Here is a 20,847-nt window from a genome sequence, read left to right on the forward strand (position 1 = left end):
TTTTTTTTATGTTAACAAAATGAATTTTATTAGTTGTATTCCTCTTGTCCGTTTGCATCCTTCCATTTGTTTGTTCTTCATTTATGAATTGATTATTCATTCATGCATTAAAAGCCTTTTGAGATGACCTAAGAGAGAAAATAAAGAAACTAAGATTGTGCAAACATTTGTTTGAATAGTAGCCTATTATGTTACTTTTTGTTTACATTTCAAACTCAGAATGTTTGAGGTTTTACGGTAATTGTCATTTAATAACGTAATTTTGGATGGCTTCGGTTTAGTCACGCCTCTTTGGACCCTCATTCAGAGTGAGACAGACCAGCAAAGGCTAAGCATAAGCAACTTCTTTCTATCGTGGCTGCTTTTCGTTATTTACCGTCTACAACAATCTACGATTGTTTTCTTAGCCTCGTGCACATTTGCTAACGGTGAGTGATGCTGTGATTCTTTTTGAAATGTTACATCCAAACAAAGTGACTTGTTTATTTTTTACGAAAGTGAAAGAAAAGACACTTCTATGTGTTCATGAATTATTCAAGAGATTAAAGGAATTATGACGAGCAATGGTCGCTGTTTAAAATCTGTTAGACGTGTTTTTTTTGTGTTTTTTTTAAACCTCCGTGTAAATGCTGAATTGATTCATTTTTCTTTTGGCAGTCTTCGACTTTAATCTGTTGCATCTTTGTACGATCATCTGCATCGTTCTACTTTCTTGTTCATTTCTTTTTGAATATGTAACTTTTAAGGTTTCAGATATGATATATTGTAGGAAGTTTGAGCAAATGAGTGAAATAAAGTGGCTTAATTAATGCACAGAAGGACTAGTTGAGTTGGTGAAGGGAGGGAGGGGTCAAAGCGCAGCTCGTCGAAATAACAATACAAGTAAACGTGCCACAATTCTAGGAAATATACAGGAAAAATGTGTGTTTCGTGTAAAGAAGGTGTTTTGGTGGTAGACTGCGTCTATGATTCTGATACATTTGCCTTGGAAATCTTTGGCTGACTCGCAGATGTTGACATAATAATGCAGCGTTGACACCAGATAACAGTGAAAAACAGATCCTCTCTAGAGATGTGCTCTGCTTCTCAGTTTTGCTTTACCAGAACAAATAACAATGTATCTTAGTGTTCTTTATTGCTTTTGATTTAACGCTACAAAAAAGTGTCTCAGTGTTGGGTTGATGACTTAATCTTCAAGAACATTGTACAGTAAATGAAAGTACACGGGATCTTTGGCAACTCTTTCACCTTACATACATAGGCTAAATAATGTTGAATTAACATCTTGATTAATGCATTACATTAGTTTAGGATTTATAAGACACATAAAGCTATATTTTTAAACATAAATGTGCTTTTCCATTTTAGAGAATTAAATTTTTTTTAACCCAAAATGAAAATTATATGTTCTCCCTTTACTGCTGAATGCAAAAGTAGACTCGGGCTTGACTGATGTATTTGCAATCCCGGCGAAGGTATGCTAAGCCGCGTAAAGGCCAAGTCAAATTTTATTACATTCATGAATAGCCTAATGTTAATAAAGCTAAATGTTTACTTGCATTATAAATACAGATAAACATTACTAAAAACTATTTTAGTTCTTCTCACTCCATAGGCTAACAAATCCTTTAAAGGAGACATATTATGCCCCTTTTTACAATATGTAGGCTAATATAAGTCTCTGGTGTCCCCAGAATGTGTCTGAAGTTTCAGCTCAAAATACTCCACAGATCATTTGTTATATCATTTTGAAAATGGCTATTTTGAGTGGAAGCAGAAACACGCTGTTTTTCGGGCCTGTCTCTTTAAATGCAAATGAGCTGCTGCTCCCTGCCCACTTTTCCAGAATAGAGCTGCGCCATTACAGCTCGTACCTGCTAAAAACATCTGTTTTGGTTCTGATTATCATGTTTTGGGACTGTAAATAGTGTTTTGTGCTCGTCTGTGCAGCCAAAGACAGAACAGTTAGCATGTTTTGCTCAAACTTTCGTTGTGGCATTAGAGCTGGTACACCGTTGTCGCTTGCAAAATCAAAATGACGGCACCGTGGGTGGAAACGGTGGAAACTTATAGGTGAAGGGGCGGTAATATAATGAGATCCCTTTGCTACGTCACCAAGGGAGCGAAATCTGACACGCTCGTTTTCTCAGACGCTTGCAGAAAAAGGCTTACCAAAACAAAGTTACTGGGTTAATCTTTTTCACGTTTCCTTGGTTGGTAGATGCACCGGGGACCTGATTATAGCACTTAAAACCTGGAAAAGTCAGATTTTCATGATACGTCACCTTTAAATTTACCAGTAGGCTATTCAGAAAACTAATGAAAAATAGTAGGCTACAAGTACATCAACCCAAAACGAATTCATTGCTGCTGAAACTGGAACAGTCGTTGGGCTCACATAGCCTACCTCTCATATTCGGCACGAATCCATTTAAAAATGTTTCCATATTCATGATGTATTTGAATACTAAACTATTACTTATTATGATTTGAACTTCACTGCACGTAAATCATCCTTCACATGTGCAATGTTTGGTGAGTGAACGCAGATAGCACACGTACATCTGCAAGAGGTCTGTTAAAGATCTCTTGATCTGGAAAGCATCTGCTGTGTACAAACATCTGACAGATGTCTTTCAGATGTCAGTTTTACATACATTCTAAATCATAAAAATCATAGAGACGTATAATAGGCGTCTATTTGACATCTGATAGGAGACGTCCTATAGACGTATTGCAGATGAGCAAACACTCTAAAAAATACGTCTTCCAGATGTAAACGCAGACGTCAAATAGACGTCTCCGTGACATTTGTGTGCTATCAGGGAATGGATTGTACTTCGGACTATTTAAATTGAATAGTGTAGCCTAACTTTTTATATGTTTGATTGGCTTATTTTATTTTGATAATGAACAGGCTGCGATGTTATAACTAACATGTTGTGTGTGCGCTGGTGAGGAGCCTGTGCTATCACTTGAATTTGTTCCTTATGACAGCACAAACAGAGACATCATGTGAAACCATAAAGGATCTACTTTTTTTTGTGTACAGTCACAATAACAACAAAACACTATGCTTTACAAAATAAAGAAAACAAACAGATGTCGCTTTCTGCCATATAGGCTATTGATTTCCTTTCCGTGAACTTGTTGCATTAGAAAAATGGACAAAAACTCGGCATATAGAACTTGTCACAGTTTTTCCTTTAGTTTCTGTGAATTATTTAAGTCAAATATATTTTGCGAATAGGACAATTTATTTATTTTATATATGTGATTTTATTCCGTTTTTCTCTGTTCATGTAATATTTATGTTGTTTTAATTCAGCTTTATAACAGAAATGTTTTTAATAGTTTTAATTAGGCTAACTTTAATAACCCTACCCAAATGTCAAAACATCCATAGAGCTGCAGTACACTTTCAATTTTTCGGCTGTTTCAAGCCACAGATATTTACAAAAATTAATTTAATGCCGGTCTGGGACAAAATGTCATTCAATCTTTTGTGTGTAAATTAACTTTTTTATCGGTTATTTATGAACATGACACAATACTCTATAGCATTAATATACCTTGAAAAGAGTTTGTAACCCTTTTAAAGCACGACATGAAATACGGTGAGTCTGGTAAATCGTGAATTAGCGGTCATGACGCACACTGCTTCAAGTCAGACGCTGATCGATCGTCATGTCGGAAAGATTGTATTTACAGACTGAACGCACATAAATGCCACCACAAAGTTAGCCAGTGGGTAAACTTAAGATTTTCTTTTAGCTCAGTTGGGGTGTGTCAGTTAGAAAACATAGCAGATACAATGGTATAATTGTTGAAATTATTAAAATTATTAGTATTATTTTTTTTTTTACTTGACGACAAAACTAGCTACTAGATACAAAATACAATTATTATGATAGAATATATAATGATTAAGGTTAAAGCCTAATAAAAACATAAAGCAAAAACACACCTGATGCAGATTATGTATCATTATGTAGAAATAGATTTCCAAAATCTTGTTTTATTTTTTGTAAAAAAAAAATACGAAAAAAGCATCAGCATTTTGGTCTGACCAAAGTGACACCTGACATCGCAATTACATCTTCCCAACTCGTAAATACAAATTTCCCAGGAGGGCATCCTCATAAGGATCATTGGTTGTCTTAGGAGATCTAATTTATGGTTATTTAGTGTATTATTCCTGATTTGAGAAAGCAAAATGATACTGTAAACTACTAGGAAAAGGCTGATTACATTGGAGGTTACATATACAGTCTGATGTTCACTATTTCCCCCAATACTGAAGTCACAGAGCTTAAAGAATCCCAGTGAAATGGTGCCACTCAGATGGGATGTTTTTGTATTTTGAGGGGGCTGATCCATTTTTTCATTGTTTTGAAAAACAGGAAAAACGATTGCATCATAACGGAGTATACTTCACAGCACTGTTCATTTCTTGTCTTGAAAATGATTTTGTGTCTTGTGTTCAAACAGGTCAAATTCATGTGTCTTTTGCACGTGGCTTTACAAAAACAGGAAATGGCATGTTGCTGTAACTGCTGCTGCTGGCATTGAAGTACATTCTGCAAAATGAAAGGACATTCCTGAATAGTAGAGGCAAAATTTAAAGCTTAAGACTCAGTTATTGGTTAAAAAAAGATTGACCACTTTTCTGAATATTGTGTGCAATATGTCCCCACGTTGTGCGCCACATTGTGCTCAAATGTGTTGTCAAGTCAAGTCACCTTTATTTATATAGCGCTTTTAACAATACAGATTGTGTCAAAGCAACTGAACAGCATTAAATTAAAACCAACAAGTGTTGTAAAACCAAATATTTTATAAAGCCAGTTGCCTCTCAGGGTCTAATATGTCACTGGAGAAAGTTGTTTGTACTCTCTCATTCATGCTCTATTCAGACTTATTGAGGTTGTAACAGCAGGGTCTGAGTCAGAGCTGTCCTTGCACCCTGAAGCTGTGGGCCGGATTCAATAGTGTGCCGTCACTGTGTGTAGAAACCTCGATTGATGAAATGTAGGCATCTGGACCTGGCAGAGGTTTTAGTCATTTTGTCATTCATTGTCATTTTAGGCACATTATTTCATTTCCTGGAGGCTATGATGCATGCAAACTCTTTATTATATTCATCCGTCAGTTTATATCCATTTAGCATGTTGTCCTCAGGGAAAACATGGGCAGGAGTGGGCATGTTATTGGACGAATGCAGCTGAGGTTGGCGTGATGATTGTTGTTGATTCCATTAAGTGGTGCAGTTTTGTTAAGTGTATCTCTTAACTCGCGTTTTGTTGGAAATGTACATTCATTAGATCGTTAAAAGGCAATAAAAACGGTGCTGCTCACTTCCTGTGTACTTTACAAACTGAACCTCTTCAGGTGCTTTCAGCCCTTGAGTGCAAACAAACGGATAATTGTAACCCACGCAGCATTCCCACCTCCAGACGCGTCAGACTGTCCCTCTCCCGGACATGTCCCGCAGCTGTTCTGTAGCCTGGCAACTCACCATCCAGATGGAGAGCGTTTAGATTCCCTTTATCTCTCCATCACTGCCGTATTTATAATCTCCATCTTCACGGAAGCCCCACCCACCAACACTGACTACAGGTGGAGTGCAGGAGGGGGAGGTGCTTGATGCACCAAAGTCACCGCACTTCCTCATTGAAGAACAAGTAGTGCTTGTACCCGAGCACACTGTTGCTGCTGGTGAGACACCTGGCCACGTCAAGGCCAGAGATGAGGTTGATTTCAGAGCTGCTTGTTATTACAGCTGCTAGATCAGGTGCAGATTAGTAAATCAGTACATAACTGTCTACTGATGACGTCCACTTGTGATCTTCCTGCTGGGGTTGTTTGTCCCACCAATTAAGCCTGGAGGGAATATTGTCAAGATTCTGCATACACGAAGACAGAGTTTGTTTGCGGCCTTTGCATGCTTCTTTTATTTTGTATCATTTGTATGCTTCATGTAAAGAGTATGCTAAACATTCGAATTGAAAACTCTAGAACGTTACCCAGCTAACAGGAAATGTTCTCATATCTTGGGCTAAGTAAGTAGTAAGTAACGTTAATAGAATGTTCATTCAAATTTAACCGGTCTTTAATGTTCTAAAAGTGTTAGCACAAAAATGTTATTATTCATCATGGAACATTTCTCTTTTCTGGGTGTTTGTCTAACATTTTTAAAATTTTACTACTTGTTTCAGAACGTTTCAGAGAACATTCAAAGTAACTTTCCAATAAAGGTTGCGTGATGAGAAAATGGAATGAGAAAAACTGAAAAATAGTGTTTTCTTGTAAAAAATACTCCAATATATAACATCTTTGTACAGTTTATAACCAAGGAGAAACTTTTTTTTTTTTTAAACAAATGTAAAAAACTGGACATTTTGAACATTTTCATAATCACTGGAAACATCAGCAAAACCTTCTTAGTTCGTAGAACATATTTTTGTTAGATGGTGGAATGAACACAGAAATGTAATTTTGTGACCTTATTCTGTTAAACTAGTTGTTGTGGGCGGTACTCGAAAGTGTTTCATCATTGCTGCTTTGACATACGTTTCCTGTTAGGTGATGTAAATGCAAATGTACATGTTCTGGCCCTGCTGCATGTTTTATTCCCTGTTTTTATGAGTGCGCAGCGCTTTTGCTAGTATTTTAAGTCCTTATTGATCTCAAGACGTAAATTGAAATCGCATTTTGTCTATAAAGACCTGCTCTGTTGTGCTACTTTATATTGCATACTGGCATGGCATGGCATAGCATAGTTTAGGATCCCTGTTCACAATATGGCTTAGTGCTCCTATTGTGGATGGCTAGTGCCAGACAGAGTTATTTGCCTACGCATGCAGACTTTTCAACAGCAAACTCTGGTTAGAGGTGGAGTTGATGGAAAATTCCAGTAAATTCCATAGCTGACCTTAGTGTGGTCTCTGTGCGCTCATCCTGAGGCCATGTCTTCCTCCCTCTGTTGACCTTTGTCTAAAAGCTGTTGTTTGGTTTTAGACCTCTTTGGAATAATGGACAAATTGTCTACCAGCTAGTTTCTCTGTGTATTACATACTAAACAATCATGCAAGACAAGTAAATGTTTAAAAGTTTGGTGTCAGAAAGATTTTTTGTAAGACATTAACACTTCTATCCAGAAAGAATGCATTGAATCAATCAAAAACGACTGTAAAGACTAGGCATGGGTCGGTATGAGATTTTGACAGTATGATAACCTTAAGCAAAAATATCATGGTATCACGGTATTGTCGTTACATCTCTAAAATGTGTTATTTTTAAATGACTGGGTAAAAGTAAAAAAAAAATAAAAAAATTCCACTGAACACAATGTTTTGTTTTTGAGCAACATACAGAATATTAGGAACAGTAGAATTTGTTTATTTTTCTTTGATTAGTTTCCTAAAAAGAAGAAAAATAAAGACTGACATCTTTATTTAACCTAAATCTGTAATTAGTTATTTAATTTTAGTTATATAATTCATATTCATATTTATATCATTTCATATCATTTAGTTATATAATTTCATATACTTTACTTTACTTTACTTTTAGTCATTTAGCAGACGCTTTTATCCAAAGCGACTTACAAATAAGAAAAAGTAATTAAAACTAAATGCTAAAACTCTATAAATACTATATATATACACACATTTAAGAAAATAAAAGAAATTAAATAAAAATGACAAATGCATACAACAACATTTCAAAACTAAAACATTTAAATAAAAACAAAAAAATAAAGCTAAAAACAATTAAAACATACACAAATAAGAAAAAGTAATTAAAACGAAAAGCTAAAAGCTTTTAAGAAAATAAAAGAAATTAAATAAAAATGACAAATGCATACAACAACATTTCAAAACTAAAACATTAAAATGAAAACAAAAAAATAAAGCTAAAAACAATTCAAAAATATTAAAAGAACAAAAGGTATGAGTATAATAATGAGTAAGACAAAAAACGGCCGGTTGGTTGCCGATCGCATAAGTTCCAGTGGAAGCTCCTTAAGTTCATCCATCCTACACACACGTGACTCAGCGGTTTTGAAACCGTGAAATTTTCAAATCGCGGTATACCTTGAAACCGGTAATCGGCCCATGCCTAGTAAAGACACTTATGTTACAAAAAAAAAAAAAAATCAGTTTCAAATAAATGCATGTTTTTCTCTCTCTCTTAATCAAACGATCCAAGAAAAATCATGTTTCCACAAAAATATTAGGCAGCACAACTGTTTTCCACATTTGTAATTATAATACTTTAGCACAGAATCAGTTTATTAAAATAATTTCTGAAGGATGCAGACTGGAGTAATGGCTATTAAAAAATCAGTTCTGTTATCAAAGAAATAAATACGTTTTTAAAACATCAAAATGGAAACCTCTTATTTTAAATTGTAGTAATATTTCACAATGTTACGGTTTTTACTGTGTTTTTGATCAAATAAACACAGCCTTGCTGAGCATTATTGACTAAATGGTACGGTTCTGTATAGACATCGATTTTTATCCTTTTATTTTGACTTAAAGGTGGGGCTAGCAATAGCAAGCTAGCTTTAAAGCATAATATCCCACCCTCCCTACAAATCACTCTCCAAAGCTATGCCTCCTCCAAAACACATGAATGCACACAGGCAGACCAGAGGCTAACCAGCAAAACAATGAGAAACTGCATTGGTAGTGTGTTAAATGCATTACATAATCCATAATGCGGTCAGAAAACATAACAGTAGAAAGCGCACAATAGGGTTGTGACGATAGTATCGTGTATCGACGATAGTCAAGAGATATTGCCTGTGGCTGATGCCTTTGACGATAGCAAGACGATTATTAATATTATTATTATTAATAATATTATTATTATTATTATTATCAGGCTAGCAATACTATCTAATTAATATTGGGGCTTATTGGTTGCATTATTTCTTTTTCCGTGTTTTTACATTATTGCGCGTTTTAACCAATCACACACGATTATGCTGAGCTTATGAATGCAATGGCCAATCAAAGGCATTCAGATGAGTCATCACTGAAACAGCGAGTTCCGTTGTTCAGCGCGCGCTGACTGAATTCTGACTCGCGAATTCTCTCATTATAAACAACAAAGGGCAGATGGGCATGCGATGTAAGTATAAGAGATTTATTCATCATACAGTGTAGATTCACTGAGTTTAACGGCAGTGTTTTTAAAGTGCATAAACTCGCACTAGACTGAGCTTGTGATGATGTTCTTTGGTAATGTAATGTTCTTTGCTCGTTTTCTGTAGCTGCTTCTTGAATAACTGAGGAAATGTAAGCATTATAATTAGTAACTTACGATGTTTCTATTAATTTGTTATCATGTTAAATACAAATTCAGTCATATTAAAAACATTTGGCCGCTTTTAGCCTTACGCTGGAGTTGGTTCACTTTCCCGCAATGAAACTAAGTAAATCATTTACATAAATTAGCACGATAATATCGTGTATCGGCGATCTCACAGGCTGACGATATGAAAATTGAGCATATCGCCCAACACTAGCGCATAACATTACAGTAATAATGCCTTCCATTCTCGCTCGGCCTGCAATAGCGTAATGGAACTCACTGATGATATATCATGTCATGTCATCATCTGCGCGAACAGGGTGTTGTGCGGAGGTTTGCAATATGTTGACAGGCAGGTAGCACAGCCTATCCTAGCCGAGGGAGGGATACGAGGGATATGATTAGACGAACATTTTATGGTCCTATGTCTTCCACAGAGGATATAAATACTAGGGATGGACATTTTTGGCAATTTCTCATTTCGATCATCCATAGGTTTTAAAAACGAGTACCCAGCTAACAATTTTTGGTTCCCAGAACGTTCCCGGAACGTTATTTTTTTTATGGTTTGTTTTTGGTTAGCCAGGAAAGTTTTCTTAACGTTCCCAGAACGTTAGTTTTTAGTTCCCAGAATGTTATTATAACGTTCCCCTAACGTTAGTTTTTTTGTTCCCAGAACGTTATTATAACGTTCCCCTAACCTCTTTACTCCGATATGATCACCCCGATGTACGTCAGTAATCATCCAGCACACTCGTGACCCAGTATAGTATAAGCGGCATGGAAATTATCTGTATGGACGCCTAATCAGTATTATAAAAACCACATCTTGTTTTTATCTATTGTTTAAGCTTAATCTGAGCACATCAGCCATCATATGTAAGATTAAATCTGTCCATTAATATGTAAGATTACAGAGTACCCAGATTTTACATTTCTTCAGCACCAAATAAAAATGACTTTAACACAATAAAGGTACGTCTCTAAATGTGGGTCTCACTTCTTGTAAAATTGGAGGAATATATTAAAGCAATATCCTCTTTAGTTATTTTCTTCACCACAAAATCTGATGTTAAGACACTGCAAAATGCAATATCAATTTCAATATCAAGTAAACAGCTTTTCAGAAACATCTTCAAAATATCCAATTTTTTTTATGGATATGGAATTCACATTACATGTCATTCAACTGTTTTAAGTTTCAAATATTTAGATGGACACATAACCCAAGGTTGTCTTTCATGCTATCCTGTTTATTATTTTGGATTTAGTTCGTTTTTTTCATAAGGCTACATCTTATCATTATCATGTGTTTTCTCTTTTGATCCGTAAACAAAAACCTCTCGCTTAACATTATGTTCTCTTCAGTTAGGCATTTTAAATCCCTCCAAAATCATATTTACTCATACATATAAATACACATAAATATATTAATTTAAAAGTAATAATCCAATAAATAGATGGATAAACGAGCGAGTCAGTCAGCCAGTAAAACGAAAAATGATGTTAATTTTTCAATTCTGCGAGCGCGCATTAAAGATGACACAAACCCACGAATTTATGATTTCTGTTGTCACTCTACGCTTAACCCTGGCTTAATATTATAATTTAAATCGCGTTTTAATTGATCAAATTCCTGTATTTTAAGAAATGCTGCATTAAACGAATTTCAGGGCTCTGTATAGTCATTACACATTAACATCTGTGACGTTTTCATTGGAAAGATAGTTTTACAGGGTTATAAAAATAAACTGAGAATAACCATAAGGGAACGTTCTGTATAAGTTATTTTTAGGTTATTTAAAAATAACCACCCTGCAACGTTCTGGGAACGTTATTTTATGGTTGCAAAAAAAAAAAAAACTAAAAATAACCATTAGGGAACATTCTCTATAAGTTATTTTTAGGTTATTTAAAAATAACCACCATGCAACGTTCTGGGAACGTTATTTTATTGTTACAAAAAATATAACCTAAAAAGAACGTTCCCCTAACGTTAGTATTTGGTCCCCAAAAAAATACGTTAGGGGAACGTTCTGTGTTTGCTGGGTACTTGGGGGTGGGGCATGGTCGTAATGGATATAATGAAAATATCTGAAGACTGTTATGAAAATGAATGTTAAAAATATAAATATGACATGAAAACCTGTCTATGAAAACATGAACACATGATTAGAACACTGTTAGATTATGATTATGATGCAGCAATGTTATTAAAAAAAGAGGCATCTAAAAAGGAATAGCTGCCTGGGGTGAAGCTGAAGACTGAGGCCCATTCTTTGATGCATCCTATGATATTAATCAGATAGGCCTAACTTAGATTCATAAAGTAACATTACAACTTGTATCTGCACAAAAGGATGCAAATGCCAGTGAACTTTGTTACGCGCTATAGCGACAGAGACAGAGACGGAGAGAGAGAGAGAGAGAGAGCCGTGGTGCGCATTCATAACATTGTGCTGAAACACGGGCAAGGAAAGCAGGCAGAATTTACTATAGATTTCACATTCTATAAAGTTCTCATTATAATGCAATGTTTATACATTATCAAGTGATTCCTGAAATCGTCTGCGCATTTTCAAAGCCATACGAAGTACGAAAAAAATGTAATTGAAGTATGCCTACTGTTGAACAAATATGATGAAAGAAGCACTGCTGCATAATTATAACATCAGTATTAAAAAAAAAAAAAGAAACATCTAAAAGCAATATGGCCGTCTCAAATAACTCAGTCAATATTATCGGGCATTGCATTTGAGCATGAATCTAAACACTGATAATATGCAGTGCATTCAGCATGTTAATAAATGTTAATATCCCAACACACCCTATGTTAGATTAATCAGATATGTATGTAGCTAACCCAGACATTACTACGTGACTTCGAAGTAGGGATGGAACGATTACCGGTTTCACGATAAATCACGATAAAATGCCCTGACGGTTAGTATTACCGTTTAAAATTTAATTATCATCAAAACCGTGTTTGATTATCGCGCTTTTGAAAACTCGCGGTAAATCCTGTCCAGCCAGAGTGATTTATTATTATTATTATTATTATTAGGGCTTCATGTTAATGTTAATTTAATGTTTATGCTAAAAAAAAGTGCATATAGCTGCTAATTGTATTTGTTGTTTGTTGATTTTCAAATATAAAACTTATTGAAATGTTTTCAGTATGTGTATCAGTTCTTTTTGAACGTTTTCATCTAATTTGAATAAAACCGTGATAATATTGATAACCGTGATAACTTTGGTCACTATAATCGTGATATGAAATTTTCATACCGTTACATCCCTACTTCGAAGCCATGCTTCTCTCTCTTCTCACGTTTATACTTTGGACCGCATGCTGTGGCCAGCTAAACAATCAGAGCACCGCCCAAAATGCTGCTATAACTAATCAGAAAAAAAACAAAAATTACACGATTATCGTTTTCATGATCGATTGTCGCTGTCAAGGCAGAGTACTCGATCGCTGTTGCACATCCCTAATAAATACATCTAGACCATTTAACTTAGTGATTACTATCGGGATGTGAAGAGACTTTCAACCAGCATAACAAAAATGTTTTTGAACCAAATCACCTATGCCCTGCCTTTTAATGATTCAAAAATAATACAGAAAAGCTAAAAATCAAGGTATACACAATAGCCTACTGCTTATTTTAAATTATTTTTAAAAAAGTAATACTAAACAATAATAATAAAAGGTAAAGATCCTATGACATTACTCCGAAATGAAGAACTTAACATGCAGTTTTTTTTTATTGTGGAGTAATAATCCCCTCAATATCTCATTTAATGTGTTGGTTACAAAAACATTCTAGAGATTGAAATTATTTGAATTGTAATAACATCCTTAGATTCTCCCTAGTATCTTTGTTTTAATTTTAGCAGGGTGCAAGGGGGAAATATCACACCCTTGCTAGGGGGTCCTCAAATATTGTCTTTGGTAATAGGAAACTCCATGTGGAGTGGCAAAGGTTGAAAATGACTGCTGAAGAGTCTGCTTTATATGAACAGAATTCCTTACAACATTACTGTGGTAATATCATGGCACAGTGACAGTAATACCATGGTGTTGTAATATGTACTGTCAAAATATGTTGATTGCCAAATTCATATATTGTGGTATTTACATTATATTAAAAATGCCAAAACCATGGTACTTTTTTGTATATGATGGAAGTTTCTTCCTCCTGATGGGATGAACCGCCTGTGTCCTTTTCTGCTGATGTGTATGTAGAACGAATGAGAGCAGAAGCGAATGTTCACCCATGCATCAGTACCCCAGCACACAATCAGCACTGTATAATTGGCCCTGGCCTTCAAACACTCACTGGCCTCGTTTTCTGTTTATGGGGCATGCTGAGCCTGACTGCAGAAAGCTATAATTGCAGTGATGTAATCCATCTGAAGGTACAAAGTGGCCCTTTCTCATCTTGCATCTCTCGAGGGAGCCGTTGGTACTGTGTTGCCATAGCAGAGCCACCCGGGAGTGTCTGGAAAGCCGCTTTGCCACTTCTTGGGTGCGATTTGAAATAATCAAATTATTATTTAATATGCTTTATTGCACATAAGGAACATCTTTCATGGTCATCCCGCTCTTGTTATGATTTGTGTGGGCTGTAATGGCCCAGAGGAGAGTAATGACAATGGGGGAGGGTGTGCGATTTATGCATTTGGTGCTCTTTCCTGCTGTGATTACTAGGGATGCTTGACCCTTCCTGGCCCGTTCATGTTAACATGCAGCGGTCCAGTGCCCAGTGCATCAGTTAACAGATTCCACAACCAAGTCCTGCTCGACAAGAAGGATTGAACCTCTAGTGGCCTAACCAAATGCTCTGCCGGCAGAGCAAGTTTGTAATATCTTCCCGGACAGGGTGGATCGGTCAGATAGGGCTAACAAAGGCTAAACATGGCCTGCAGCATCAACAGTGAACAATCACATTACTGCCTGTCGCAAATGGGAGCTGCAGCCTGCAGCCGCTGGAGGCTTGTGCTGGTGGTTTTCAGGGATGCTGAAAGACAATGTCAAGGGGCACAGTTGACATGCGGTTTGATAAAAATTGTGTATGAATAATTAACATCTATAATAGTTGTATTTGAAAGGAATATGCAAGAGAGAGCTTGGATACGGAATGTTGTAGTTGTATATTTAGATGCAGGAGAAGAAATAATAGGCTTTATGTCTCATGTTTCAGTAGTAAAGTAATTAATTGCTTATTGAGTTTATCAAGTGGCTCCCTCAGGCTGTTGCATCCACTGCTGTGTACACTAGAGATATTGAGTTACCTGAGAGGAATTGCTTTATTATTATTGTTGTTATTATTATTATTATGTTGTTGTTGTTGTTTCACAGCAGTGAAACAGTCTCAAAAGGATGAATATCAGGTATCTTTATTATGAGTGCTTCTCAGTGATTGTTTTTTTCACTGGAGAAAATTGTGATTTGTAATAGTAATAGTAGCCAGAGACAGAGTTTGTGACCATAACCGTACAAAAATAACCTGTTGACACTTTCTGTAGATTCTTTTTTTTAAATTTTTTTTTTTACAAAATCTAAAAAAAATCCCCACACTGGCAAGCTCCTTTCTATTTTTAAATGTGGGTAGAGTGTCTTGTTTTTGCCCGTCATCTCCTCTGACATGATTTTGTGCAGCAGTAGAAGCTACACACTGCATTGTCGTTGTCTTTTTTCTGTTTTATGATGGGTGGCAATCAGCTTTAAGATGTAGAACTAACACCTATTATGCTGGAGCATCAGCCAGATTGTTATTGCCAATGGATTATTTACAATACTACTGTATGTGTAGTATTAACATGATGTCAATATATATATATATATATTTTTAAATATTACAGTATTACTGCTGGTTTATTGACACATCACTGGTCTACAATCCATTTTGCAGTGATGTTTGTCACTCTGCAAAGTTTCTGTTTTCGGGTTCATGTACACATCCAGACAAATGCCATGGTTTGTATTTTAAGGAAATCCTGATGGAGAACCTATTTCAGTCCTAAAAGCTCAAGCTCCTCACCGCTTCTGTCTTCCCAGTATCCTTTGAGTGTCCCACCGTCAGCATGTCCTCAGACGCATCATCTCCTGTGAAGTCCACCACCCCTCCTCTGTCCCCACTGTCTCCTGTCTCTCCAGTTTCACCCAGCTCTCTGCGTCTGCCTGCCTGCCGCCAAAGAGACCGATCACCCTCCCCCATGAGGGGCTACCTGATTCCCAGCCCCCTGCCCACCCGCCGCAACCGCACCTGCTCAGCGTGAGTACAGCCACAACCACCTACCGGTGTCCCCTGTCCATTTCATATCTTCATGCGTTTGTGTATATATGGTCGAAACAGTAATTTTGTAAATATATTATTACAGTGTAAAATAACTGTTTTCGGTTTTAATACATTTTAAAATCAAATTTTTTCGAGTGAAATCAAAGCTGAATTTCCAGCATCATTACTCCAGTCTTCAGTGTCACATGATCCTTCAGAAATCATTCTAATATGCTGATTTGCTGCTGAAGAATTTTTTTTTTATCCGGTGTTGCCAACTTAGCAATTTTGTTGCTAAATTTAGCAACTTTTCACACTACCCTAGTAACTTTTTCTTCCAGAAGCACCTAGCAACAAATTTAGCTTTTTTTTTAAATTTATTTGGCTACTTTTAGCAACTTTTGATAAGTGACTCAAATGATAAAAGGCACACATTTTCCATCTAAATTACACAAGAGGAAACCAAAGATGCCTAGCAGTACACACATCACACAAATTAAGTTAGCTGCTATTTGCAGTTGTTCAATTTAATAGTAATAATTGAATAATTTATTAATTGAATAATTGTTCATTTATGGTACACATAGTTAGTAGATTGTACCTGTGATTGTTGATCAGTTAGTACACTGTAAGAAAAATATATAGAAACATGTAAAAGGTACTAGTAATTTTCCAGGACATTATCCGTTATCCATTATTCATTATCCATTGTAACCCGAAAACATAAAATACAATGCGTAATTTAAAATGCAGGTAAAAAACCCCCCAGAAAAAACAATACGGAAAAATCCTTCATATTAACATAGTAGATTGTGCTCTATTTTTACAGAAGCATACTAACAAACTAACTGCTAATACACTGCTTAAAACTATAATTGTGCAGAATGTGTAGTTTTACTAGTTTACCAGCTAATAAAACTTAAATTGTAAGTGTTCAAAAACGTGTAAGTGTTCAATAATTCAATGTTGTATTTAAAAATAGTTATTTATATTTTAATATTATATTACGTTATATTATTTTACAAACAAATCTAAATTATCATATATAAAATATATTTTTTGCTGAGATATGATGTAGTGACACAATTTTGCCTCGTAATTACGGAATGATGTCATCGTGCAATGACATCACAACGTCATTTAACAACTTTTAGCAACAAATCGACCTTCCCTCAGCGACGTCCCCTGAAAATTATTTGGCAACACTGTTGTTATCAATGAGAACAGGTGTGCTGCTTCATTTTGTGAAAACCACGATGGTAGCCTACCATTTAAAAGTTTGGGTTCAGTAAGATAAGAAAAAAAATAGAAATCAATACTTTTATTTTGCAAGTATTTGAGACTGTATTTACAATCTTCTTAAAGGGGTCATATGATGCGATTTCAAGTTTTCCTTTCTCTTTGGAGTGTTACAAGCTGATTGTGCATAGATAAGATCCCTGAAGTTGCAAAGACTAAAGTCTCAAAACCAAAGAGATATTCTTTATCAAAGTTAAGACTCTGCCACGCCCCCCTAAAACGGCTCGTTCTAACACACCCCACATATCTACCCCCACTATGTGGAAATATTTGCATAATCCCGCCGCAAATGTGCACGCAAAGAAAGAAGGCGTGGTTTCAGTAACCGCAGTTAGTGTTGAAGCAGCCATGTCAGGGAGACGCTGTGTGTTTCTAAGCGAAAGCAAAAGCACTTTATTTGGCCTTCCGAAAGTAGATGCATTTAGGAATCTTTAAGATCACTTACAACAGAACAGCAATGCATAGAGGACCTACAATAATGTACAGTATTTGAAAAATGTGTTTTTTGAACATTAAAGCATGTCAACATATTCTGTTACACCAAATACACAAAATAATGATATTTTAAAAAGCATCATATGACCCCTTTAAACATTTATAATATTACAAGAAAATTCTATTTCAAATAAATTCATCTCTGAAATTTCTATTTATCAAAGAATCCTGAAAACAATGTATTATTTCCACAAAAATATTGAGCAAAAAAAAAAAAAACGTTTCAACATTGACCAGGGTTCCCACGCTTCTTGAAAGTACTTGAATTTCAGACATATGGATTCAAGGCCTGGAAAGTACTTGAAAACAAACATAGGTCCTTGAAAGTGCTTGAATTAAATTTGAAATAAATGTTGTTTATGGCGCTATTTAAAAGTTGTCCTATATGTTCTGTCGAGCAAGCGGCACTAATTATCGGGGGTGGAGATGGGGGAGCGCGAAAAAAAAACGTGTGTGTTGATGTGCGCAGCCTAGAGCCCTGAGCGGGACAGTTTTCTTAAGCCCGCTCCCGCTGAATTTCTGCCCATTACCGCCCACTCCCGCAACGTGTGTGTCACGCTCCCGCAAACATTCTTATTGTATATATTTCATCAACGAAAATAGTTCCAAATATAGTAACAGCTGAGCCGCTGCGCATCTCTAAAAGCAAACACAGCCGAGTTTCATTCATGAATGAAAGTGCGTTTTTGAACGAATCTAGTGAGTCAGTGATTCATGATTACACATACATAAAGATTTCATTCCTGAATTAATTAGCTGTTCAAACGACCTCTGTAGTACAAATTAATTTTTTATTAATACTAATTTCATATGATTGGTAACTTATTTGTCTTATTCTACTTCTTATTATATTGTTTTAAATGGAAATTTTAAAAAGCTTATAAACATACATTTTTAAATTTGACAGATGAAAATGATGCCATTACAAAGGTAAAAAGAAAATACTCCTGTAAGTCACTTTAAGGAGTCAAATTTCACCTTGTATTTGGAAGGCAAATTTTTTATCAGAATTTGAATATTGATCAGAAGGTGCTCCTATTTTTGTTTTAATTAGGAGGACAAGCGCTCCTAAAAATCCTAAAGTAAGCATAGTGTATCAGAGAAAGTTGAGAGTGTAACAGTATATTAGATCCGTGCATGAGGTCTTAAAGAGACAGCAGCCTAAATAAACCTGCTACTGCCTTTATTTACTATTGTCTTTTTTAGTTAAAATAAGGCCATGTTCACACGTACACGTGTATTTTTATAAACTGAGTTTTTCCTTCTTCCGGGTGTGACGGGTATGGCTGTTGAATGGGGTTTGGCTGAGAAAAAATTTTCAGTCAAAAGATTTTTTTTTTTGCTTTAACCCCATAATTTTCGCAACATTAGGGAGCCGCTATCAATATGCGGGGTATTGAAATTGCATTTGAATAAGTACAATAAGAACCATTATTAATCATCGAGCACAAATAGCAACTGATAATATTTGTGCACCAAATCATCACACGAGAATGATTTCTGAAGGATCATGTGACACTGAAGACTGGAGTAATGATGCTGGAAATTCAGCTTTGCATCACAGGAATAAATTATATTAAAAATATTAAAATAAAAAACTGTTCTTTTACATTGTAATAATAGTTCACAATATTACTGTATTTTAATCAAATAAATGTAGCCTTGGTGAACATAAAGCACGTTTAAAAACATTTTAAAACATCTTACTTATCCAAATGTTCCATATTAGTTTTTAGGTTGTGACCTAGGCACGTTTCTGTGAAATTCATCCATATGTAGAATGTTGAATCATACGTTTTCCTCTCTACCACTCCAGTGCAGCGCGTGCAGCCGAGGGGCCGGTCTTCACTGGGGTCTGCAAGTGCTTTTCACGTTCCAAAGGACACGGTTTCATCACGCCATCAGACGGAGGCAATGACATCTTTGTGCACATATCTGAGTGAGTTCACCGGGCAAACATCTTGAACCTTCAACAAGATTTCAGGCTCCTACATCCAAGCCAACTCACATTCCACAACAAACCCAGTTAACTCAGAATCATCAGAAAAAAGAAAGACAAATCATTATTAATATTCATGCCTAATCAGAGATCAGAAATGTTAGTGCTCCAACAGGTGCATAGATTCACGTCAGTAACTTAAGTTTATTAATTTGTAGATGGATTTGAACTGCTCATGAAGGAGGGGCTTCTGGGAATAGAAACTCGTGGAGTGTGCGTGTGAAAGGTTTTGGGGTCAAGGCTCAGTTAAACACTTGAATATGAGAGATAAGAGCAGTCACTGGCTTCTCTCAGATCAAGTGTGTTTGACCAGTGGAAAAAATGGATAGACTTGCCAGCTGCGCTCTTGCCAAACATTCAGCACTTCAAATTATTTTATGGATTTTACAGAATGTTGGAAACCTGCAGATGAGCGTTTGCACTCTTTTGGATATTTGCTTAATTCTAGATTTATTCATGTTCTTTAACTACATCAAATCAAATTCTATAAGGTAACTTTTAAGAAAACATAACATGTATTTCCAAATGTATGTTTAACAGAATATTCAGCAGGAAAAAATTTACACACACATGCTTTAATTATATTATTAAAAACCATAATTAGTTAATATTAATAAAATCAATTATTTTTATATAATTATTATTAAATACTAAAAATATTTTATATAATTGTTTTGTTTTTTTTACATTTTTTGTTCCACCCTCGTGGCCTTGGTTACAACATCAAGAAAATCATTTCAGAGATTGAAACAAGTAAAAAATAAAGATTAAAAAGTACTTACAAATGGGATACGTTTTTATTTTGTCACCAAAATGTCTTGTCAATCTGCTCTTTCAAAAATATCTGTATACAATAATTAGCAGTGTGTTTTCCATGTGATACACTTGTTTTAAACACCTTTGTCTAAATCCAGCAAGTAATGTTTTGCTGATGATCTCCATTCTTTCCACAGCATCGATGGTGAATATGTGCCTATGGAAGGTGATGAAGTTAGCTACAAGATCTGCTCTATTCCACCCAAACATGAGAAGATCCAGGCCGTGGAGGTGACCATCACTCATTTAGCACCAGGCACGAAGCATGAGACCTGGTCTGGAGCGGTGGTTGAAACATGAGATCCTCTCTTAACTCTGAACTGTGTGATAGTGATGTTAAAATGGGTTTCTGTTCCTTTTCTGGGGGGGGGGGGGGGTATAAAAATACTGCATCTGATTTTCCCCCTTTCTTTCTTTGGGCTCAGGAGGGGAGTTTGTTTAAAATTCTCTATTATTGGGTTTGTGGTTAATAATGTGGAATGATCTTACACTAACCATCTGTGAATCACTGATTGATTTGAGTACTTTTAAGAACTGACTGCAAAATCTTAATAAGCCTTAATAAGTGTTGGTCTATACATTGTGAAAATATATCATTTTGATAATTTCTCATGTGTGTTTCTTGGT

At 35.6% G+C, this 20,847-nt stretch overlaps 1 protein-coding gene across 3 annotated transcripts; it reads left to right on the forward strand.

The window, feature by feature from the left end:
- The first annotated feature begins 281 nt into the window (after positions 1-281).
- LOC107733846 (calcium-regulated heat stable protein 1-like) lies at positions 282-20,591 on the forward strand. Of its 3 annotated transcripts, none has more exons than XM_016545654.1 (4): positions 282-428; positions 15,392-15,608; positions 19,222-19,344; positions 20,358-20,591. In XM_016545654.1, the coding sequence occupies exons 2-4, from the start codon at positions 15,418-15,420 to the stop codon at positions 20,518-20,520; spliced, it is 477 nt and encodes a 158-aa protein (XP_016401140.1). In that variant the 5' UTR covers positions 282-428; positions 15,392-15,417; the 3' UTR covers positions 20,521-20,591. The 3 variants fall into 3 exon arrangements, with proteins under 3 accessions (XP_016401140.1, XP_016401139.1, XP_016401138.1); XM_016545653.1 differs by lacking the exon at positions 282-428 and adding an exon at positions 13,646-13,749; XM_016545652.1 differs by lacking the exon at positions 282-428 and adding an exon at positions 13,757-13,859.
- Positions 20,592-20,847: the final 256 nt, after the last annotated feature.

Source organism: Sinocyclocheilus rhinocerous, unplaced genomic scaffold, assembly GCF_001515625.1.
Source record: "Sinocyclocheilus rhinocerous isolate Xijiao unplaced genomic scaffold, SAMN03320098_v1.1 scaffold189, whole genome shotgun sequence".
Lineage (NCBI taxonomy): Eukaryota > Metazoa > Chordata > Actinopteri > Cypriniformes > Cyprinidae > Sinocyclocheilus > Sinocyclocheilus rhinocerous.

Bases quoted from the DNA above. Each gene is read 5' to 3' on its own strand.
- LOC107733846 (XM_016545654.1), top strand. From the start codon at position 15,418: ATGTCCTCAGACGCATCATCTCCTGTGAAGTCCACCACCCCTCCTCTG. The intron at 15,609-19,221 runs GTGAGTACAGCC...CTACCACTCCAG, and splicing joins CGCAACCGCACCTGCTCAGC to TGCAGCGCGTGCAGCCGAGG. The intron at 19,345-20,357 runs GTGAGTTCACCG...TTCTTTCCACAG, and splicing joins ATCTTTGTGCACATATCTGA to CATCGATGGTGAATATGTGC.